Genomic DNA, 24,533 nt, shown 5'->3' on the forward strand with positions numbered 1-24,533 from the left:
TTAGAATACATTTTCTCATCTCAAGGGGTAACCAGCTCCAAATGAGTGTTCTATAAAAGCAATTACTTTTGATATTAGATATCTGTACATAAAAACACAGTATTTCTTCCAATTAAAAAGCACTAATGAATTTTGTATCTAGAGAGGCAGTAGCCTACGCAGTGCTGCAGTTTCTGTGAAGCCAAGGAACAAAAGATGAGGCAACTGTAAGAGGGCAGTGGTGTGTGTGCTGCACCACTGAGTAGCAGATTCAGAGAGGATATGGCTCTGCAAGGACATCCTGTTCCTTTTTGTCCCCAGCAGGCCTTTTGTCAACACTGATGAACCAGATCCCTCTCCACGTTGTGCCAAGATGACTAACACAGTTTGTCCTGCTTCGCCTGTCTTCTACACCTCAGTCTCTTTATTTCCTCAGAGTATTAAGTCTTCCTCAAAGTATTAAGTCTTGCATTTGGTATGGGGCAGCTTCACCACAGGTGGACTCCTTCCCTCTACAGACACAGAACTGCCACCTTTTATCATCTCAAAATTACCTGAATGACTAGGGAGCTTTTATCACAAGCTATTCTACAAAAAGGATCATTTCAGAAACACCTTGACCTTGTTAAATTGCCTTCATGTCTTCTTTCTTCATTATCTTTCTTGCATCTGGTTCTTGTCTGTATTGATGGTGAGTGCTTTGGGGTGGGACCTGTCTTTTTGGGCTCATGTAGCATCTGCTGCAGGGTATCCTGAGTCTGGACTACATGCCATGGAAACTCTAAGGAAAAAACTGTTCTGGCCAAATCCTGTCCTGGTAGGAGTTACCTTGTAGGATTTAAGGATTAAAGCATCAATATGGTGGGAGCAGAGTGTGTAGGATGGAAAAAGGGTCAGCTTCCAGCCCAGCTGCTGAGAAGAGCCTCGGGCACCTTCATGGAATTTTCCATAAAATGTATTTTGAGCATTTGACAGATATGCACATGTTGTGTCTCAGAGTGCTCTCTATAACCTGGAAAAGTCCCTATTTTGAAGAAGAAACATATGGCAAAGCACACAAGGGGTTGGATATTAGTCCACTTTCCAGATAATCCACATAATTTCCAAGGCTCCTGGTTCTGCACTCTCTTCCTGACTGGCTGCTGGGGGTGGGAAAGGAGCGCCCCCCTACAGGCAGACCTCCCAAATAATTTCATCCCTTCCCCATCATTCATCTTCTCCCAGATGGATGTCTTATGGCATTGCCTCTCATCTGGGCACCAAGACTGAGAAATGCTGCCTCAGGCTTTCCACTGGGGTCTGGAGATGAGGTTAAGCCACAAAACCACTGCACCTCCTGTTTCTAGAGACAAAAAGTTGCATATCAAGTGCTCCAGCTTTACAAATTGCTGTACTTTTGTCCTTTGCAAGCTATCAGCTGCAGGATGCTGTTTGTCTTCTCCCTGATACATCTGCAGAGATACTTGGGGCTGATACCAGGCACCAGGGGACATAAACTTTTCAAGCAAGGATGCAGCAAACTTGAGCACAACTATAAAAAAATAAGACTGTGTTTTGGGTTTCAGATAAATGGAAGTGCTGGAGTCACTTAAATTAGATGGGGTTTTGTTTGTTGCTCTCCAATTTCCAAAAGTTGGAGCTTGTATCCCTGTGGGATGTGATTTGCTGAATGTTGCTGTATGTAAAATAAATCTCCTCCACATTCAGCATTCCTTCTAACTCAGAAAGTGAGCACCTTTTGATATGGGCAAAATTCAGATCAGTTCTCTGGGCACCAAATCTTACATATTATGTAGGCTTGCTTCAGGGTCATGGTGGGAGAAACTGATCTGGGATATGGAAAGTTGGGATATGCAGAAATTAAGGGCCAGGATCTGTTTAACATTTAGATTGAATCATGAGCTAGACCCCAGCAACTCCCTATGCTGCATGCTACTCTTTGCAAAGTTGGCTGAAACACTGTCAAATAGGGAAATAGTTCCAAATAATATTTTTTTTTGTCTGCATGTTGTTGATCCTCGTGCTTGCAACAGAAAAATGCTTTCAGTTTTTCAGGTTTAATATTAGTGCCATGAACTGCCAATGCATTCACTCTGAATTTATGCCAATGGGGCTGTGCTGGGTGTGTGTGAGAGAAAAGGGGCTGCTTACCCCAGTGAGCCTTTCTCTGGTGAGAGTGTGTTCTTTTAGAAATCATCAGCTAATAGTTATTTTTAGGGATCACTAAAATGAAGTTCTAAACAGGTGGTGAGCTGAGACCTTTAGCTCAGTGTTGAATGGCTCACCTGCATTGCACTTTTCCTCCTCCTCCTCCAACCAGCTGCTTTTCTTGTGCATCTGCTTCACTCCTGACATGCAGAAGGAGGAAGAGCAGTGCTTCACTCCATGCCTCCAGATATGCCATTCTTTGAGGCTGTAACCTTCAGCTGAAGTTTCTAGCTGCAACAGAGCGAGATCACAAAATAAGCACAATACAGTAATTCAAGGTGGAAGCATTGGGGCTGATTCAATAGTTGCAACTGCTTTAATTCCTGCCTTTAAACACGTGGGTTTATGTAAAAATAGCTTAAAAAGACATTGTAAGCAGAGTTTTGTTTAAGCTGTTACTGAAGCTATTCCAGAATCTCTGAACCTTTTTCTTTTCTTTGTAAAGCTGTAACTGGAAATGCTGAAAGTCAGCTTTGTCAATCTATGTGGAGTTGCTATTGTCCCTGATTATTTATTTTTTTTTTAATAAGCTAGGATCCAAAGATTTTTATTGCTTTACATGGTATGCAGTGGTATTTTCAGGTGAGAAGTAATATTTGGAGAAGGAAGGAAACAACTGTTTTGCTGATGAGTTTTATGGCTCCTGTTTAGGTGTTTCAGGAGTCACAGGAAGAATTACTGGGTGACCATGTCAGGTTTTTTGACCTATGCCAGGTGTTTTAGAAGGAAATGTTTTATCCCTTCCTTTTAAGGTGCTGGAAACTGAAATACTTTTCTGCAGCTATTCAAGTGTGCAATGTTGTAAGTGTAGATAAAGCTCAGAAGTCTGGCTTTGGAGCCCTTCTCAAACTGGGGCTGACACAGGCCAGCAAGGGCATTTTGGAGATTTTGCAGCAGTTCTCTCAGTGTTCTGACATTCTATTATTATTTTCAATCACTTATTTTTATTTTGATTTGTCAGAAGTTTAATTTTGTCTGAGAACCTTGGCTGAACCTGATTTACAGCTGCCTGTAATTTGTTGCAAATAAGAAAAAAATGATAGTAAAATAATCACAGCCATAATCTGATCTAGATTTTGCCATGGTTTCTCACATAAATCTCCTTAGTACTTTTTCCATTGTGACAGGGTTTATGATGAAAAATAGAAGATCTCTTTTCTTCCTAGAAAATGATGCATCCTGTGGAGTAATTAATCTGGTTAAGGAACTAAGGCTGGCTTGTTCTGCTCTCCATTCTCCCAGCAATTTCTGTCCTACACAGAAATCTCTGCAGTGAGAGCAATAAATTTGGAATGAATGACAGACACTAATTATTTGTGACCTCATTGTCATCTGCAGCATGGAACAGTCTATGACCATTCCCAGTGTATCAGCTGCAGATATTTTTAGTCTAGAAAATTTAAAGAAAAGACAGCTTGAAAAATAGCTGCTCAGTGGGTATCCCCTTTCTGCACATCCCCATTTCAGAGCTGGCCCCATGATCTCAATCCTTGCCTCTGGCTCTGTGCCTTGCCCTCGTTGGCTTCTGATGCTGTGGAGAAATGGGTGAGAGTTAGGGCTGCAGGTGAGTCACCCAAGGGTAAGAGAAGGAGATGGAAGTCTGCAATGAGCTTCAAAACAAGAAGAAAACAGAAAAGTACTCTCAGATGAGGGCCTGGAGGATGTGCTGGGAGGTATCCACCAGCAGCCTCTGCTCCAGCCAAGCTGGGGATGCTCATCCCATCACCTGTCCCCTGATCCCATCTCTTGATACCAACCTATTTTTGTGAAGATGCTGCTGAACTGAAACTCCTTTTTCTGTGTGTCTTTTTGTTTTGGTTTGGTTTGGTTTTGGGATTTTTGGTTCTTTTCTTTTTGTTTATTGTTATTTGTTTTGGGGGGGGTTGTTTGTTTGTTTTTAAAGGCTGACCAGTGCAGTAACTGTGGATTTGGAGGTTAGCAAGTCATCATCTTGATGTAGAAAGTGATGGGAGAAAGCTCTCTCCCATTTGCTGAAGCAACAGTAAATCAACTTTGAGATGGAAAATGCAATGCAAATATGTGAGGCATGGTCTGGAGAACCAGCCATGCATTGAGGAACATTGCCTGTAATTGCTGCCTCTCACACACATGCACATATATAAAATACAATATATTCAGTGTTCCTAAGGACTTCCAGAGACACTTTAGTGGTTCTCTTTGAAGAAGGCAGCGATGTGATATCATTTATTTAATTGCTGCTTTATTTTGGTCAATGTTACTGCATTACTGGGATATCTGTCAGTCAGACTGAGCTACAATGTGGTAGCTGGAGCAAAAAGCTCACAGCAATATGCTCTGAGAGGAAGCTGGACAAATGATGACTCCTTCCCACAACAAGATCAGATTAGCAGCACAAAGAGCTAGAATATCAGATGTAGAGAAAGGTGTATGAAATAATTGTCATCATGGATGGTTTGGCAGGCTGTCTAACCAATTCTCTCAGAAGTAAAATAACCAAGTGCTTGATGCTTCCTGTGAGGTGGGAGCTCCATTCTCACATTACTTGTGCCATTGAGACTCAAGTGTTTTGTTCCATAAACTGCAAGAGAATAAATTATAAAGAATAAAGTTTTCAACCACTGGAATTAGATTGTTACTTCAAGTCAAATGAGCACACCACATCTTGGAGACCCTTTCATTAAAGCAGGTCAGTTAATTTTAATGAAGTCATCTTGAATTTGCTTTGATGTTATATCAGAACCTAGCCCAGATGATTCCAGATGAGCATCAAATGAATTTCCACATTATGGTCTTTCAAGGACATAGGCTTTGTCAAGTTTTCTGGGATTTTGACTTTTAAAGTGTTTAATTTGACTCTTTTTGGAGGGAACTGCTGACTTTTCTCAGAAACTGAGCCCCTTTTAGATTCAATACCTTGGGCATGTCAGGGAGAGCTTGCAGCATCACTGCAGGTGGTGTCTGTTAAGTCTAAGACTGTATCATGCAGGAAGATTAGGCTGCTCTGGTTTTCCTTTTGAGTGGGGAGAGATTTGGAGTCTCAGACATGTAATTTCTGTAATTACTCGAGCAAGGAATCATTGTCAGGCCAGGCATGCAGGGCCCTCTGTTCAAATTTTTCCAAAGGAAAGTCAAAGTGCCAAGTAGTCTCTCATCCTAAATTGGAACAAAAAGGACACAAAATGCTACCATTTTCTTCAAAATTAAGCTCCCTAAAATATTTTCAGAATATTGAGCATGGATTGAAGTGCTTCACTTAATAAGCTAGAAGAATTTCTCTGGTTTGAAATCCAGACTAGTCTTGAGTTTTAGTCATGTTTCAGTGCATGGTGGTGAAGAGCACGAAGGCATCAAAGACACAAACACAACCAAGATCTGTCCTGACTCAGGACCACTGATTGCAGCATTTATGTATTTTTATTGGCAGTGTCTGAAATTCAGCAGCAGAATTCCTTTCATGTTGATTTGTGACTGTTTGTATTGTTGCATTTTACCTCAGCACAGGATTTCATCAGAAGCACTGCAGGAGAAAATGCAAAATTTTACCCTTTCAGATCAGCAATGAACCACTGTCTCTCTGGGCTGTCCTGTCATTAAACAGAGATGGTGATGGAGCTGTAACAAGTAAGGACATTGTTTGCAGTGAGGTGCAAGAGAATTCCTTCCCAAGGGTCTGACTGCCCTCCTTAATGGGACCTGGAGAAGCAGTCCCACATTTGTACTGCCATGTGTGTTTGTGGCTACCAAATGCTGACAGTTTCTTTCTTTCTTTTTACTCATTTAGTTGAAATAATGACATTTTCTTCTCGAAAAAGTCTTGATTTGAAAAATGTTGAGTGGGTCAAGCTCTAATTGCTTTACTTGGTGTGGTAAATGATTTGGGGGAGAGTCACACGTTCCTGCATGGTGTTCCCAGGGTTATTATAAATAACTTTGTCACTTATAATGACTTGTTGATAGTGAGCCTTTTGGAAAGGAGAGCTTTGACATTAAACACAGGATATTTGAGGAGCTTATTTATGAGGGTTCAGCATCAAATTAAATGCCTGTTGCCATGGAAGAGGTTCCTGGTGATGTGATCATATGAGCATTTTTATGTTGGTTTAGTTTTGTTTTATTTTTATTTTTATTTTTATTTTTATTTTTATTTTTATTTTTATTTTTATTTTTGAGTTGACCAGTGACTGAAACCTGTAAATGCATTGTTAATTGGCTGATTTCTCAGCACTTACTGTGTCCAAACTTTCTGCTGCTGTCTGTGAGCTCTACAGAGCTGAGTGTCTTACATATTTCATTTGTCAGATGTGAAGTGCAGAGGAAATCTGGAGTGATTCCCAGGTGGAGTGTCAGCTCCATTAAAATAGTTTTAGCACATCTTTGTGGCAACAGGCTGGGCAGGGTGTGTATTTGAGTCCAAATGACCCATCTGTTGACTCAGGCAGTGAAATCAGATTTATCCAGCATTTCCTACCCAGCAGAAGCTGGTGACCAGTCCACAGCTGTGTCCCCAGCACAGGAACCAAACCTGGACCAGGGCTGCAGTGGTCCTGGAGTCACAGAGCAGGTACCAGAACTGACATTAATGTGGCATTAAACTGGCACACCCACATGTGACAGAAATTCAACATCTCTCCCTTAAAAAGAGTGAAGCTGTAATGGGCTACACGGGGAAACTCTCCAGTTCTAATGGGGAAATTTTTTTCTTAATTATCTTAACAATAATTAGCCATTTTGGAAAAAGAAGGAACCATGAAAGCTGCTAATTGATTCTTTATATAGTTTGCTCATTATGCACAGATACTACAAGATGTGTTGATTTGGACTTTGGTTTGAGAAGCTGAGGATAATTTCCACAGAGCCATGAGGGTTTCAGAGCTGGGAGTTCAGATCTCATTTCTCTGAAAGCATTCTGTGTCACAGAAAAGGTTCTATCTATACCCTTTATATTAATAATTTAATTTTTTGTTTATCTGTTTCATTTAGGTCTGGCAAAGCCCATGGGATTAGTCGAAGGTCCAGGAGGCTTGGGCCAGGGGGGAATGGCTGCTACCCTGAGAGATGATAGCCATGAATCAGAGACCAAGTATGAAGAATATGGTTACAATGCCCAACTCAGCGACAGGATATCACTGGACAGGTCCATCCCTGACTACAGACCTAAAAAGTAAGTTGAATTCTGCATGATTATTTGGAGTAAGGGATTGACTGTTGTTCTGCTGACCCATGGTGGCATTCTTCACATCCCTTCTTGGCTGGAATCTGACAGCAGTTACTTGTACAGACACCCCTGAGCTGAGTGAAAATGAAACAGACCAACTGCCATCTCAAGCATGAAGTGCCAAATTAAATGCCTAGCTAATTCTGTCAGTAGTACATTAATATGCATGTTCAATGCCTCAGATCAAAAATTACATCAGTATATTAGTGCTTTTTGGGTTTGGTTCATTTAGAAAAAGCCTTCAGAGGTGGCAGATTTAGTCTGTGCCTCTTGTAGTCACGTGCAGTGGGAGGGGGGCAGTGCAACAAACACTTTATAGTCACTGGTCCCTTAAAAATAACCCCAGCTTAGCAAATCAATTGTCTTTAATTGCATTTGATATTCTTAGAATTGTTTAGTCAGGGCTTGCAGTGTGCTGAAACATGGACTAAGTGCAATCCATTGGGTCCTGTAATTGCAGTAAGGTTTTTTTTGTCTTTGGAATGTGTGTCTATTTTTATTCCAGTGTTTATAGTCTTCACACGCCTGTGCTATGCTTGACATTGCAATTACATGTTTATTATTTGTACTGATTTATTATATTTTGTATTAAATAACTTTCAAATCTTTCATATTTATGGAGTTATATATTTTCCAGATGAGACATCCACACTATCATCCCATGAATGACAATCAGTAATGTCTTAATGCAGAGGAGATCAGCAACAATGCCTAGTTGCTCTCAGGAGACAGAATTGAAAAGAATACTTAATTAATTTCTAATAATAATCTTCTGTTTTAAAAGACCCACTGGGGCTCCTAGGCAGAACTGAAAGTTAAATAAAAAAGTATCTTATTAAATGGTGAGAAAAGTTTAGCCAAGCTAAACAGCTGTGGTCCGTGAGCAGATTGCAATTGAATTAGGATTTTAGGCAGTTCAAGCTGCCAAAAACAAAACTTCAGCTTAACTACAAATTTCTTTAGCTGTGCTACATATTAAACTGATCTCAGAAGTATTGACTCAGCATTTGTTTTCTCAAACCTTTGCTACAGAAAACAAAACTCAGGTATCGGAAGAGGCAAAAAGAAAACAATGTATTGCCTTGAAACCACATTTGATGCAAGTACACATTTGTTTAAAGGTCTCACCTCTCCTCTCTTAATGTATCATAAAAGTCCCATGGAATTATGCTGGGGAAAGAGGAGTCTCTAGTTATGTAAATATTGGAGCTGTGCATCCGATCTGGCCCAGAGACCCTAAAGTCAAAGTGAGGTTTCCCAAATGGGGGTTGCTGAGGTCTGACCTGGCTGCTGCTCGCTGCTCTGGGCAGGGGGATGAGGATAAATGAGATGTGTTCTGCTAGGAAATGCCAAAGCAAAGGCTGCAGAGCTCCAATCCAGCTCAGCAGCTGTCAGAGGCATGAGACCATTTGCAATGTGAGGATGTTTCACTTCAGATTATGCTCTCCCACAGTTTTGTTAGAAGCTTTGATGAGTCACTCAGATGAGCTCTTTGACATTCTCATTGTGGGTATCTCATCAGGCCATGCCACATGATTAAATATCTGTGTTACTGGGGGAACTGCCTCCCTTGTCATGTTTGGACACTCCTGAGGGGGTTCTGGTTAGATCCAGAAGCTGCAATTGATGCTCTTGCCTCTAGATGAGTCACAGGAAAACCCTTCCGACCGAATTTGCTATGGAAAATGAGTGAGAGTGGAGAAGGTAGAAGATCTTTGTATAAGAAGACTTTTGCCCACTTAGAAGGTTTGAGAGCAGCCCTGAGGAGGCTGTGGGGGTGTTGGCTGACATGGAGCTCAGCATGGCCCAGTGCACCCAGGGTCCAGAAAGCCAAACGTGCCCTGGGCTCATCCCTCCCCATGGGCAGCAGGGAAGGGAGGGGATCCTGCCCCTCTGCTCCACTCCTGTGGGACCCCACCTGGAGCTGCACCCAGCTCTGTGGCCCCCAGCATAAGAAGGACATTTACCAAGGCTGAGCTTGACTCTTTGGTTTGAACACTCTGTTCTAATTAAGTTTTGGAGAGAACTGAACCTCCATGAGCTTGAGACAGGCTTGGAAATACCACTCCTGTCCAATTTGTCTGTGTGCACACTTGCCCACTTGCCCAGTGGTCTCCCCTCTCCATTGCTGAGCTTCTCAGTTTGCTTGTGATTTATATTCATGTCATTCCCAGAACTGTTCATTTTTTAAAGGAGAGGGCTTTTCATTTTTAAATTGAGGAGCAAGGTAGAATCAATGTCCAAGGCCATGTACAAAGTCCATGGCCAGCCTGTGAATAAAACCATCTGAATTTGCATTCCCAAAGTATTAAACTCTGTTTTCTCCCCATTCTGGCTTCCCTTTGAAATGTTCAATCTATGTATTTTCACAAACCAGTATTAAAGATATGACCTGGGAGAATTTATACTCAAGTCTACATTGCACAGGCACAATTTATGAAAGTAAACATGATTTCAGTATGCAAACTCAGGATTTGTAATATTCCAAGCTTGGTGAGAAATATTGCATTTTACTTCATTTGAGCTCCCTCTTACCGTTGTCCACTCTCTTATTCTGATAGAATAAGCCTTCTATTCCATCTACAAGCAAGGTTCATAAACACTTGGCAGTTTAATTGCTTTTCAGGAGGTATTTTCATCCCCATGCAGCAAATTAAAAAATATGTTGCACTACAGAGGTGCAGAGTCAGCCCGTGTGACCAAGAAGGCTCCTAAATTGGAGTCACCTCCCCCTGTCCTTCCACTGCAGCAAAGCCTCAAGCCTGGGTGGGTACTCTGCCCTCAAGATGCTTTTCTCACATTTTGTTCAGCTTTCCTACCTGCTGCTGCCACTGCTTTTATTCCTTTTAGCACAGAAACCTTTTCTTTAGGATACGAATTTCTGTTGGTACAGGAGACAAGAGCAAATTTTGTGCATGTTGTCTTTGTGTGCCAATTAGAGGCAATGGCAGTAAACTTCTTGCTTGTGATTACAATCACACAATAATTACAAAATTACACTTTGATTCTAGCATGGTATGATAAATATATCCCAGCTTTTTCTTCTCAGTATCAAAGATTTTTAAATATCTATCAGAGATGTATAAATAATATAATATTTGAAGTTTTTCATGGGCTATACCACTGTAGAAAATATGTTGCAGGGAGCTCAGAATGTTTAATGTCCTGATTTTTCTTCACAGTAGTAAAGTATTAGCAGGACTTCTAGCCCTCACTAACACATCTTATTTCCTCTATGAAATGGAAGAAGGAGAAGCTTTTCTTGTAAGGAACAGGTTATTTTTGTTTTGCAAGCACACGGCTAAGCTAGAGCTTGTTCTGTGGTTCTCTGGGAGAAGTGTTATTTGATAGTGAAGTGTTATTGGAGTGATTTCCATATATGTTCTTCCATATATAAAATGAGTGTCATCATTGAAAAAACCTGAGCACAAAGTGAAAATAATCTCCTGATGCCAACGACCCTTGTGTGTAGGAAAGCCTAAGGACTTGTATTCCTGGCAGCTATCCCTCCCAATATGTGTAGAAGTAGAATTGTCCTGAATCCTGCCCCTGGGAATGCTGTAAAATCTGCTGGGCCCTGTCCATGCCTCTCTTACCATAATGTCAAAGGGAAAATTTGAGTGAATAGTCAAAACCAGACCTGAAGCAACAGAGCAGAGATTTTGGTGGAGATTTTGCACTTCCCAGGGTCAGCCACCTAAACCCCTGCAGGCACTGGGCAGAGGAGAGCAGGTTTCCCTGTGTGACTACAACAGAAAGCAAAATTCATCCTCCTGCCCTTTAGGGGGAATAACAGCCTCCACTGCTGCCAGCTCTAGCCAAAATATCAGCATGGATTGAAGTGCTCCAATAACAAAGGATCAGACTCAACTCTTCCCAGTCATGCATGAAGGCAGAGGTGCTGAAGCCCCATGTGACAGTAGATTTTGACTTTATCAAAGTTAAAGAAAGTAGAAATGTCCAAAATCTTCGGGAATGTCATTCAAAGACAGGGTAGAGGCCCCCAAACTCACAAAAGCTGTTTGTTCTACAGTGTAGCATGCTGGAAAATTGGGAAGTGTCAGCTAACCAGATGCTTTCAAACATAAGCATTGTCTCTCAGGATAACATCAATTCCCCTGCTCTTTTTGATGCACGGGCTGGATAGCAAGGGGTTGAATTGAACAGGTGCAACACCTGTAAATCCAGCATTTTCTGTCTTTCTATCACTTGACTTTGCAACTTAAATAACTTCAGGGCTTTCTTTACATGCAGGACACATCCACACACGCAGACACACACACTCAGGCACTTGTCAAAACCACTTGCTGTCATGCATTATGCATACTTTTGAGAAAAGTTAATATGATCCTGCAGCTTCCATAATGGCTAAATTGGCTTTTACACAAAATTGTCGCTGCTTGGTGAGGATCTTTAATTTAACTGATCTTTTTTTTGAGCAACTGGATGCTGAGTGCATTGTGGCAGTTCAATGATAACAATAATATTAATATATGGATTCAGTCTGCTGGCTCTATCAGCCAAAGAAGATATTTCTTTGTGTTACAGTCATGGACGTTTGTATTGAGAAAATTCAGCCCTAAAGAACAAACTTATTAATGCTGTGGCAACTCAAGTCTTTAGCCATAAAACGCAGGGAAATCTGGGTCTCGAGGAAATTGCTTTCATTTATTCAATTCTTTTATGGAGGCAAGCATTTTTGTGGTTTGCCATAGACATTTCACAATAGCAAAAGAATTGCATCTCTAGGGCTGTGAAGTGTAATTAATGCTTCAATCCACTCCATACCTAAGGAAAAGCTTTTTTAATTACCTATCAAAAAGAATTCCGGAATTGATCAAATACTGTTACCAAGGGGGCAGGCTTGGTAAATAGACCTGTGATTTGTTCATTCAAAGGTTTAATAACAGCAGCTCCAGTGAGGCCAGCAGCTGGGCAGCAGCCCTGCTGTCAGAGATGGTCCTCAGTGGCCAGTGAGCTCCAGCTGTCTGTGAAGGCAGAACCACCACCTTCAACTTTGACCCTTCTTTGGGCAGCAGATCTCTGGGGAGTCCCTGTGCTATTTCAGCCATCAGTCAGCAGCTCTCTGGAGCCCCATCATGGTGTGTTTGCAGTTTCTCTGTGCTGGAGGAGGCTTAGCTGGGCTTGGGTGACCCACATCCTCTGCTGGACGTGGCTGCAGGAGCAGGGCACGAAGGCAGATGGCTTTCACAGAGCATCAGCTTTTGGATCAGTGCACTGGAGAGGGCTGGGTCTGGGGTTATTTGGTTTTCCCTACTGCTGCTGCTTGCTCTGCCTCCTGACCTGTTTTTCAGATCCTCTGGGGATGCTGGGTGTTCTTTGAGCCACTTAGAGAAATGACACAAGAAACTCCATATTTAAAACACACCCTTAGGATTCTTTCCAGGTTAACCAGAGTGCAATGTAATGGGCCTTTAACAAGGAATATTTGAAGTCCAGAGCTTTCCAGGAATCAGAATTTCTGATTAGCAGAAAATGACAAGTGAAAAAAAAAATGGCCTAAAAATATTTTGTGTTAGGCTAAACATCTTCTGTGAAATGTCTGTTTAAACAAAGTGTTTAGACCAATGAAACCTTTAGTTTCCCATTTAAAAAATCACTCTTGAATTGATGAATTTTCCATTACTAACTTCTACCAATACTTTCAGATTAAATATCAGGTCAGTAAAATGAAACATTAATTGAAATTAAGCATTTCAGTTTTTTTAAGCAGAACAGTGTTTCACAATCAAAGCATAGGCATGATATTTTGATTTCAATTAGGCTTATTTTTTTATAGGAAAGCATTTGATTATTTTTTTTTGCACCCACTCTCAATCAATCTAAAGAACCCTGCTAAAAGTCTAAAAAATCCTTTTTTTTTTTTTTGCCCACTCTGAACATATGACAGAAATTGAAGCAGAGAGAAGGAAAAAAAGAGAGAGAAAATGGAGCAGACAAAATTACCTCTGGGCAACAGATTAAGATTGTTTATTGGAGGGAAATTCAGTAAGAGATGAAACTAACTGAAGTGTTTTAATTAGATCCCAAATCAATGTCCAGATGTGGATTTTGAGCAGGACGAAGGAGAGGGGTGCAGACACGTGCTCTGGGAGTTTCAAGTTGCATAGGCTGGGCATTTTCCTCAGGTTGTGAATCCCCTATAAAAAGCAGCTTTGCACACACATTATCTGTGTGAACAACTGGAGATGCAGCCCCTGAGAGATGCAGCCAATTTCTGCTGACTTTTGCCTTGCCCAAGAGCAGGAGGAGCTGGTGTGGACTGAGTAAATCCCTGTGCTGCCTCCTCTGCAGTGAGCTGGGCTCTGACCAGCTCCTCCTCATCATTTGGTGTTGTAGTTCTGACTCAGATCATTTGGGATATCAGCTGACAACCTAAATTCACTCACACTGCTGCCCCTGGGCCAGCTGTGCTTATTTGTGTATCCTGTGTACGCCACAGGCTTGTCACTGCCTTTTGGGAAATGTTTCTTGTTTGGCTGAAGGGGCTCAGACTGAAACTGTGCAAAGCCCTCAAAGGAGAGAAAAAAAAAATCACGTTTCTTTGGTTGGGCAAGAAAACTCTGAGGAAATCATAGGTGCTGCTCTGTATCAGCACAGGCCCTCTGTAGCTGTTGCTGAGTCCTGGAGTCATGACCTGACCCTGTTTATGAAGGTATTTCAGGTCTTCTCTCCACCTCTGCTGGAGCTTTGTTCACCTTGCACAAATAATGATTGATTAGGTGGAATGTGTGCTCAAACCTTGGTCTCCCAAGTCCCTGGCCATCTTTAGGTCTTTTTATATTTAGTTAGTTGTGCAATGTTAAATTACTCCAGTGAGAAGACTGAGGAACAGGTTAAAATAGTGACTGTGTTTCTTAATAATAATAAAAAAGATATTGAGAAACCTTCCATCCCCTTTTTGAGGCCATTACCAGAGTTCTTTGCAGGACATGGCTCATGAGCAGAGCCTCCCCATCAGCAGGCTCCATGCTGTCTCCATAGCAGCAGTGCTGGACACATGGCAGTGTCTCACAGTTATTTCTGATTTTCGATAGATGTTTTCCCTGGCTTTTCCCATTAGGTTCATTATTGATTCCCTTTTGTTTAGTGCTAGGCTTTCCAATTAAGTAGTGACTTTAATTATACTGCACAGTGTATAACATAGGTCTTGATTATTAACACTGACCCGTGGGATGAAAGGAGCACCAGAAAGGCTAAATTAAAAAGAACCATAAAAATGAACAACCTTTCCCAAAAAGCCACCTTATGTTCAAATGCAGTAATTTTCCTGTGCTACATTTTTGCAGTGCCTTTGTGTATACTAATTGTTGAAGACAAGTTCTGCATGACTGTCAGGACTAATAAATGTAGATTTAGCGAAGGCTGAATTTGATTAACTGGGGAGTATGAAAAATAACTGATTGCAATGTTGTGTTTAAATGCAGCGAGGCTGGGAGCCGTTCCCTGCAAGTTGTCTGCACCAGAATGTACTCTTGAATACATGAATAGTTTACCTAAGGTGGGTTGCATAACAGTGACTAGAAATTAGAACTCTAATTTGGGGTGATGGATTTGGCTGCCTGTGTAGAGAGGATGGAGATGCCATGGCAGCATTGCTTATCATGTGCAGGGTGTAATGTCCCCTGCAAGTCCCTCCCTCAGGAGCCATGGGCAGCCAGCTTAAATGGGATTGCAGGTGAATCCAGCCCAAGGTGTTACATGCTCGGAGGCATGCAGAAACAGGACCAGATTTCTGTACTAGCAACACTCACTGAAGAATGATCTGCCAGCATGGGCAGCCTGGTCAGCTGGGAGGAGCAGAAACAATGATCAAAAAGCTGCTTTGCATCCCCCAATTTTTCTCATCAATCCTCAGACTAAATGTGTCTCATGTGACCTGCACATTCACCTTAAGCACCACTGGGTTTTTTTTTCCTTTTAAAGTATGCTTTAGAGACTGTGGTAATTTTTTGAACTTGAAACCAGCAAGCCACAGTATTTCCATGGCAGAAAGAGTATTTCCTCCTAAAGAAGAGCAATGGTGGGGTGCTGTCTACAAATTCTGTGAGCTGTTCTTTCATAGGTAAATGCAGATCTGTAGTGCAGAAGCACTGCTGAGATCCAGGCAGGACTTGCAGCTGTGTGCTGGCATTTGAGAATTTCTTTCATTTCCCTCTCCTGAGCCCATGGCTGGTTGTTGCCTGCTATCACTTCCAGGGAGAAAAGGATATTCCTGTAAATTTCTGAACTGTCATGTTATGTTACACTCCATGATATCACATTACAGGATGAAAAGAAGTAACAGAACAAGACAGGCAATGAATTCAGGGTGGTATTTCTTTTCCTTTTATGTTTCCTTGCATGTACCTCTGTTACACTATACCTGAGATTCTTTATAGGGTTTTGAAGGAGTTCTAAGGGTTTGAAATAATATTTCCCATTTCTTTCTTAAAAGGTTTATGCAAATTTAGTTCTGCTGCCAGTGTGAGGTATGTATTATCTCCAGATGTCTTCCTGATGTAGCTTTAAAAATTAGTGAGTTCTTATTCCTATTTTATTTGGATAGGTTTCATAGTATTGGAAAGTCAAGGTTTCAGGTCACATAACCTCAAGGTTTTTTAGTTGTTGTTGTTGTTTGTGTCTTTGTGGTAAAAACATGAACAGGCCAAAATGTCAGACAATTTACTCTTCTGTCTGAAATAAAACTGAATTGTGAACTCCAGGTTGATGCAGTGTTTCATTTTAATAGTGTCAGTTCGTGCTTGTTTTGCCTGTGTCTCCTGTTTTGAGTGAATTTAGTGCTAATAAAAGTGAGAGACTCTTAAAAGTAGCCAGAGCCAGAAGTACCTGACAGATACAGGCTGGCAAATGTCAGCTCTCTGTCTTGGTTAGCTTGATCTAGATGCTTTCCAAGGTTTGGTTTCTCTGAATCAGCACCTGCCAGTTAAGTTGTTTGAAAGTTTTATGATATTGAAGTGTGAGGACTCTATTTACTGTTCCTGCTGCTTTCTGAAATGTTCTTCTCTTCTGCTCCATTGCTTCTAGACCTTCTGCTGTGGTCTCAAAACCAAACCACAGTCAACCCAGGCCACCTTGCCGAATGCTGCACCAAAGGAGCTTGGTCTAAGTGCACCCACAATCTCAGCTGGTGTTGGTGTGTCAGGATTTATCAGTGAGGCTCTAGGCAGTTTTAAATTACTGGAGATATCATCTCTGTGTATTACTTCTGCACAAGCTCCCTGTTTCTCAGCTGCTAGAAAAGAAACCCTCTGGAATTGCATTTTACCTGTGTGAGATGCCCTCAGGTTGTCAAATAGTTCCTTAATTAGTTTATTTTCTTCTTTGCTCCAGGGGGTGGGTATATTATTTATTCTATACTACCAGACTTCTGTTAGTCTGCATTTATGCATTTTGTCTTCTGAGGGCCCCAGCAGTGGCCTGGCCTCTGGGGTGGTATGAAACACACCTCTCAGGCAGACACAGTACTTCAGACTTGAATAATGGTGGAATATTAATAGCAGCAATAATAATTAAAAGAGTGCACTAAAATACCCTGGGGTGTTGTTGCTAAGTTAGTCTGTACCCCTAAAATTTCAGAGGAAAGGCATAAATTTTAGTTATTTCCTTCAACAAAGCGAGCAGTTGTCTCATTCAGTGACTGGAGTAAGCTTTCATCCCTGCCATGGATGTTTCATTAGGACACAGCTCTCCCAGAGGGTCATGGTGAAGTTTACATTAAACCCAAGATAAAAATGACATTGAAGCTTTGCTCCTGTATTTTCTACACTGCCTGAAAACAAATGCTTGACCTCTGTCTACTCCATTGGCTTATTGCCTTGGAGTTATTAACCCATGTACCAAGAGACAGGGAATTTGTGTTCTGTTTGCTCAGAGAGGAGCACTCCCCTCCTTTGCCTGACAGAGCTGGGAATCCATGGAAGCACTGGGGGGAAAGTTTCTCTAAGTGCAGGGCTGAGCAAACAGCCTGGAAGGATCTGGTTGAATGTGTGTGTCTGCAGATGAGGGATGAGGAAGGGTAGGATTGCTGGGCGCACAGGTAAAGGTACTCACTCCTGGTGGCAAATTAATTTAACTCTGCAAACAATGAGGATGTGAATTTAAAATGCTTGTGGTCTGTGGACAAGAGAGAAAAGATACCAGACAACATGAAGTGAAGAGGGAAGTAGTTTCTCAGCAGGCTGGTTTGGGCAGGAACAGTGCAGGAACAGTGAAGTGCTGCAATGGCCAAATCTCGGAGCCAGGAAAAGGCTCTGAGTGTCCTTGGCCTGCTCAAATTCACAGCTTTACTCAAGTTCCTTGCCTGGTCTAGGACGTGTGCCTAATTTCTGTCAACCTGAGTGAAAAGCAAGCACATGTTGACCTGTTTTTTTCTTTAAATTAGGATAAGAGCTCATAAGTATAAAAACTCCTCATGCATTGCACTGTTTTGCTGCTATAAAGTGTGTGCTCTAGGTATCAGATCTGTGCTGGACAGTAAATGTGGCTGGATATTTTAAGACTTTTTTCATTTCTAAATGTAACCAAATTTAAATAAAAACACAAGAGCTTTCTCAAGTTATACAAACTAAAGCAATATAAATAGTTAGAAGAGAACTGTTGTTAACATTTAACTTCTAAGTGCATGAAATTGTTGAATACTGTGCTGTTCACCTCTAACTAGCCTTTAATTTAAACAAAAGCTATAAAAGTGCAATTAGGCTCCAGTCCAACGAAGCACTTAAATATGTTCCTAGTTTTAAGTGTATGAATAACCTCAGTGAAGTTAAGACAAGCTTAGGTGCTTTCCTTGAATAGGACATTTCACAGAGTAGTTGTGATGCATAGAGAACAACCCTGCAAGTATCACTGGGGAAGATGTCGGGAGAGTAAAGCCCCATCTGCACTTCAGGATTTGGCTGCTCTTGCCTAAGGATTTATCCTATGGAATCCTGACCTAGAGCTCATGGAGAGCTTTGGATGTGCTCCATCATCTGATTGTCAGGCAGCTTCCTACCCACACACAGCACATGCACCTTCCTTTGTCCTCTCTGCCTGACTCAGACTTTTTATGAACACTCTGCTGCTGCCACCAGGCTCTCTCCTCAATCCCGTATAAAGCATCTAAACATCGTGGATTTAATACTCCCATTTTCAGTGCTAAATCAATGTTCTTTATGCATTTGTTCTTGGAACACTGCTCTATTTGAACCATAATTCCTCCCACATACCATAAACTTGGTTCTGTTTTTACTCTGATAGGAATTGATCATTTAAAGTAGGAGGAAGCCCGTGACTACTGTTCAAACATTTCAAGGCTATTGCTGGTTAGTCAAATGAGCTTGTGCACCACCTCAGAAAAGTGCTGTGATTACCAGGGGAGCATTACCTTTCTGGGCTACAACCAGCCTTGCAGCAGTTGGGACAAGTCAAGATTAAAGAGCTTCTCAGTACAATTTTGGCAGGCAGTGGTGGAGTTTATCCAGTTTATGGGTGACCTCCCATTTGGTGGTTTACTCCTCCAACTATCCTGTTGTACATAGGTAGAAAGAAACATTCTGCTGCATAACTGAATTTGACCAAAGATTAAAGCTGGTCTCCTGTGAAATACACTAGAGCCTATTAAAGAAGGGATTGTTTGCCAAACGTTGTTGTATATCCTCCCAAGACCATAAAAAACATTGTTAGCTGAAGTGATAGTGGAAAAATATTGCATTCCTCTATTCTCCTCCTTACCACTACACTGCAACGTGACAGCAAACCCTTAATGAAATTCATGAAGAGCTCTGCAGCAGTTACCTTGAAAACTTTTTTATTGCCCTACATTTCCAGGTAACACTGTGATACTCAGCCTCTGTCCAGCACCAGCAACACCAGCTGAGGCAGAGAGATAGTCAAAATTAAACAAAAGTATCTGGAATTTTTAATGTTAAATACTTGCAGTACATTTTTAATAGTCAAGGATAACTTCCTGTATTTACAAATTATTATCTGAATAACAAATAGCTTCAAAGGTACAGCAAACTCTTCTGTGAAATGGAAAAGGGTGAGTTTGCTCTTATGCATTATTTATTGAAAATAATTCCTTTGATTTCACCAATTCCACTGCTTTTCCTTTATGTCTGGCATGGGCTCAGTAGGCAATAGGAGAGGAGCTTCAGAGGAGGGGGTATCTTCAGATAGGTAACCTGCTGCTGGATGTCTGGGCTTTACCATCTCACTCCCTGCAGACGTGCTGGGATTAATTATCCCTTTGCCACAAAGAACCTTTGTGGGATCTTGATGCATCACCTTGAGTGGAAAAGTACTTCTTTGATGGGAAAAGTGCTAACAGCCACTGCTGGAAGTGCAGCTAAATGGCTTCACATGGCTTGCTGGAGAGCAATGACCCTTGGTGGCAGCAGCAAGGAGAAGGGACACTGGGCAGCAGCCAATTTTCTGAATGCACCCTGGAAAACATCTTCTGGCTTTCTGGATGGCTCCCTGTGAACCTTCCCTGTTTGAAATACGAGATCTTAGTCTTGGCAAAGCTGAAATGAGAGGGTATATTCTCTCTTCCCCACAGACAACACGGTTCCCAAAATTAAGTTTTTAAATGTTGCATGAAAGGTAGTGTTTTCCTAAATGTATTTTGCTGATATGATCTTCGAATCAAATTGACACAGTGCCTTTAGTTTGGCCTTTGTTTAATATAGTTTCACCAATTTTTATATTTCACTTAACTTCAGAGAGCTTTCCAATCTCAAAGAAGAATTTTCTAAGACTGCCTTTATGGCTTTTTTAAAAAGACAATTCTTTTCTAGTTTTTACTTTAAAAGGATGCAAGCTACAAATCCAGTTGGAACAGGGGCAAAGATATTTTTAAAATCTTGAGAATCACTAAACAAGCCATTTGTTTTAATCACCTAAAACGAGGCAGAATACATGTCACTTGGAATTTAGCTGAGCTCCTCCTTAAATTTAAGTGCAGCACCATTAAAAATAAAGTTGCACAGGGGATCTGTTTTCTTTGGGGATTTTTGGAAAGCATTTGAAAGCAGATTTCAGCCTCTCCATTAATTTCCAATGAGCCTAATGCTTTGTGATGCAGCATGCATACAGCCAGAGGCAGATCCGGACAGGCACACTGGGGGATAGAGTGGAAATTTTTTACAGATGGTATTTCAAAACATATTAGTGACTCAAGTTAAGTTACCAAAAAAAAAGAAAAAAAAAGGCAAAGACTTTTTACTACAGAAGGATGTGAGCATGAGCTTTGAGCCATTTTTCATGTTAATAAAGAGGCTTGTTTTTAAAGTGATTGGAACTAGTTTTAGCATTTTTATATGTATAAATCAATAAGGGTATTAGACATAATGGCATGTTTCTGGTATTGTTTGCCTGAGGAAAACCAGAAATAGCTCAGTGAAATAGAAGGCCTCTTATTTTATGTGTGCAGCAGCTACTTTTGAAAAGTCTAATAATCTTAAATATAAGGGTTAATATTCTCTGCAAGTAGAGTCATCTTGCTGCATATGTTAACTATGCATATATAGTGTGCCATCAGTCACTGATTGACAGTTCTCAGGGCTTTCTACTATAAATATAAAAATAATTTGCTTAGAGAAAGGAGGAATTAAACCAAATAGAGCAAACGTGTTATAAAACAAAAGGCACAAACATGTGTTGGGTTTTTATGAGCAGAGCAATTAGTCACAGTTGTACTGGCCTGGAATTTAAAAGAAAGGAAAAAGAACAAAAAACAAATCTGTCATTCTCGGGGAACCCTTGTCCAATGTGTGTTATTGAGAATTCAAGGGGACCTTTAACCTAACTGTGTCCAGCTTAAAAGGGCTCTCTCCTTCATAAAAATATTACAGGACAGAAATTCCTGTAAATTTGTCTTTCTTGTAGGAAATAGGACAGTGAAGTGTCCTAAGGTACAAAAGACAGTTATTTTAGGAAGGCTGTTGCTGTTCTTCAGTCTGCAAATCCTACAGACATCAAATCCAATTGTTCAGCATGGGAATGTGGGAAATTCCCATGACTAGATGTGTTCTGGAAAACTCATTGCACATTGCAGTAATTTGTTTGTGGTTGACATGAAAGAACATTTTTCCTTGATACATGAAGTATTTGAGGTTAGCTCAGGTGCAAGGACTTGGCCTGATTTCCTTCTGATGAGCATAGGGGATTTCTTTCCTAGACTTTTGGATGCAAAATAAGAAAGAAATATGAGCATGTGAAAAAAGCTGGTGGGAATTCCCACAGTATGGAGTAGATTTAAGATCTCACTTTATGAGAAAATGATCATCAGCATCACTGTATATGAGAAAAAATGGAGAAAAGGCTATTTTAGTTGATTTCCTCAGACTTCCAGCACCAACAAGAATTGCACTGTATCTTGTACCTGCAATTGTCCAAACAAATTCAGGAAGAAGGTGTTGATTCTTGTGCTGTAGGATATTTCAAAATGGAGGCTGTTCCATTAAGAACACAGACTGTGAAGAAGGTATCTTCTGGTGTCACCATAATTTCTAGGCTTTGTCTGAAAATGGCTCTTTTCTCTTCTTACCTTACTTGAAAATACAATGTGCTGTTTTTCTCAAGGTGCGTAGAGCATCAGTGTTCTGTGCCACTGCTCTCTTGTTCGCAGTTGTATTTATATTATGTGTTCTTAGGAAATGTCCCTGAGCTGCAAAATAGGGGGAGAAAGTAAGAACAAGCCTTGAACTCAAAAATTTTCTGTCTGAGTTTTTGGATAGGGCAGGAAAATCCTGGCCTCAACAGAAAGAGAATGTTGTGCCATAATACAGTTAACATCCTCTGCTGAGAAGGAGAATTAATTAGGAAGGAGTTGGAGCCTCTGGCTGACAGATTCATGATCCATGAAGCTAATCAGTTTTGTGGCCTGTCACTGCTTCTGCTGCAGACTGGTCAGCAGCTGGATCCCATGCTGGGGAACGAGACGTTTGCAGCTTGTCACGTCTCCTCTGTCGTGCCAATGTGGAAGAGGAAGGTAATGTTAGTTTATTTCTGCAGCTCAAAAGTTACTATTACATCCAGCACTAGCTGTAAAGTCTCAGTGGGTTTCTGGAGAAAGAAATCAGGCACTGAGCTAGACACTAAATTTAGTGATTTAGCTGTGGTAAATCGTCTGTGCCTATAGGAGTCACAGCAGCATTTAGGTGCTAAAAAGTAACCACGTAGGTAAGATTAGTCTGAGCCTTTGGTTTAACAGGGCTCAAAATACATATTGACCTAGTGATTAAAAGTAGTATTTGTTAGCATTAAAGAGAAAGAGTTCAATAATCTTTTAAAATATTTATCTTTGTCCTTTCATTGATCGTGTACCAAATAAGGAGCTGTTCCAACTTGTTCTCCTGCTGTGGCTATAAAACATGAACACAGATCATTCTGAAGCTTTCAAGGAACAGATCATGTAGGGGTAGGGTTTTGTTGTTTTTTTGGTGGGGTTTTTTTTTGCCAGAACTGCAGATGTTTCTTCAAGCCCAGCAATTTCATCAAGTTTGTGAAGGAGAGAAACCTTCAGTCATCTCCGTTCCAGTAGTTCATTGGAAAAACATATCTTGTATTAAACACTTTAAAGATTCATGAAGCAGCTTTAATTTTGTTTGCATTTCTTCCTGAAGGGTAAAGCTGTCAGAAATCTCTAAATGCATTGCTTAATCCATTTCCAAACTCAGTATATTAAGGTCTGCGAGCAAAACTCATTTTTGGAGTTTAGCAAGTTTGCAGACAGGAAAAAAGGGCAGGGGAAATAGAGCAGGGAAGATGTTTCTTTTTTTTTTTTTTTTTTTTGGGTAATGCACTGAATTACCTGCATGGCTGCAGTGACAGTCCTTCATGAAAAATAGTGCACCCCAAATGGACTGTAAGAGCAGCCTGATAGATAGAGGACTTCACGTGTTTCTCTTGGATCAGATACAAATAGAGTAAATACATCTATCAGAGGATGACGCTTCAGACAGAAGAAAATTTCCTTCCCTTTAATGCCTCCAAGCTTACAAGGTTGCCATGAGCAGGTTCATGTGCAGCTGAGTACCTTTTGTTTTCTCATGTCCCAGTTTCTGATCTATGACCTTTTTATGTTAGTACATGATATTTTTTCCCCAAGTTTCTGATCTACCAACCAAAGAGCTTTGCCCGTTTTCTTGTGCCTGCTAGACAGTTCTCACAGTTGGGCTCAGGAGGCTGGCTGGGAAATGTTAATTTAAGGAGCCAGTTCAATGTAAGGGAATGAATGAGTGAAAATCATCTCTAGAATAGAGAAAAATGATCTGAAAGGAAATACCTCTGGGTTGCCAGCCAAGCTCTGCAGTAGCAAATACAGAATGAGAGCACTCAAAGACCTTTCCCAAGACAACAGCAGGATGCCCCAGGTTTGATGCTTGGCATGCTGTATGAAAGGAGCCTGCAGAGCTGTTTCACATATCAAGTCTAATCTGTCCTCAGCTGGCCCATGGAAGTGATTAGCCATGGCATTGTCAGCCTCTGCTGGAATCCCTAGTCCTGCAGACATCCAGCAGCGTGTCCCTGCCCAGGTACCTGTGTGCCCTGGAGACCTGGGCTCCTCTGCTGGCTGTGCTCTGTGGGACCTGCTGACAGTTCTGAATGCTGATTTAAAATCACAGGAATACTGAATGTAAGCTATGCCTGCCCAGCTCACACCATCCTTAGCTACCCCAGAGGTCAAATGTACACTCAATTCTTCCCCAACTCAGAAGTGTTGGATGTTAACCAGGCCAGGTTTCAGCTGTCAATTGCTGAAATTGTTCTTCTTCACGCAGTTCACAGTGTGCTCAGACCTGGTGCAGAGAAGTGGAGACTGTGGTGGGATCGAGCTCCCTTCCCTGGCAGAGCACTGGGAGCTTTAAACACTCAGGCACTGCTCAGCATCAGGGCTGAAAAAGGGATGATTTCCAAATTTCTTACCACGGTTCTGTTGGCAGTAAGGCTGAAGGACTATAAAGGTGTGCCTTGCCTAGTGCATTTTGTACAGTTTGATTTCTTCCCATTCTGGTAATTTTCTTCTCAAAAGAAATAATAAAAGTGGCTAGTGTTGTGCTAAGCTGCTCCATCATTAGCTCACAGGTTTCTTGCCTGATAATTTCCTCTGTGTCTAGGCTGCTGCTCCAGCCCTTTTCTG

The 24,533-nt window shown here is 41.2% G+C and overlaps 1 protein-coding gene across 1 annotated transcript in view; it reads left to right on the forward strand.

Moving 5' to 3' along the window:
- The window catches only part of GALNT9 (polypeptide N-acetylgalactosaminyltransferase 9), a 128,778-nt gene that overhangs the window by 17,320 nt on the left and 86,925 nt on the right, over positions 1-24,533 (forward strand). The window contains exon 2 of the mRNA XM_038152293.1: positions 7,150-7,330. Coding sequence (XP_038008221.1) covers positions 7,150-7,330 — 181 coding nt within the window. The remainder of the gene's footprint in view (positions 1-7,149; positions 7,331-24,533) is intronic.

Source organism: Motacilla alba, chromosome 15 (genome assembly GCF_015832195.1).
Source record: "Motacilla alba alba isolate MOTALB_02 chromosome 15, Motacilla_alba_V1.0_pri, whole genome shotgun sequence".
Taxonomy (NCBI): Eukaryota; Metazoa; Chordata; class Aves; order Passeriformes; family Motacillidae; genus Motacilla; species Motacilla alba.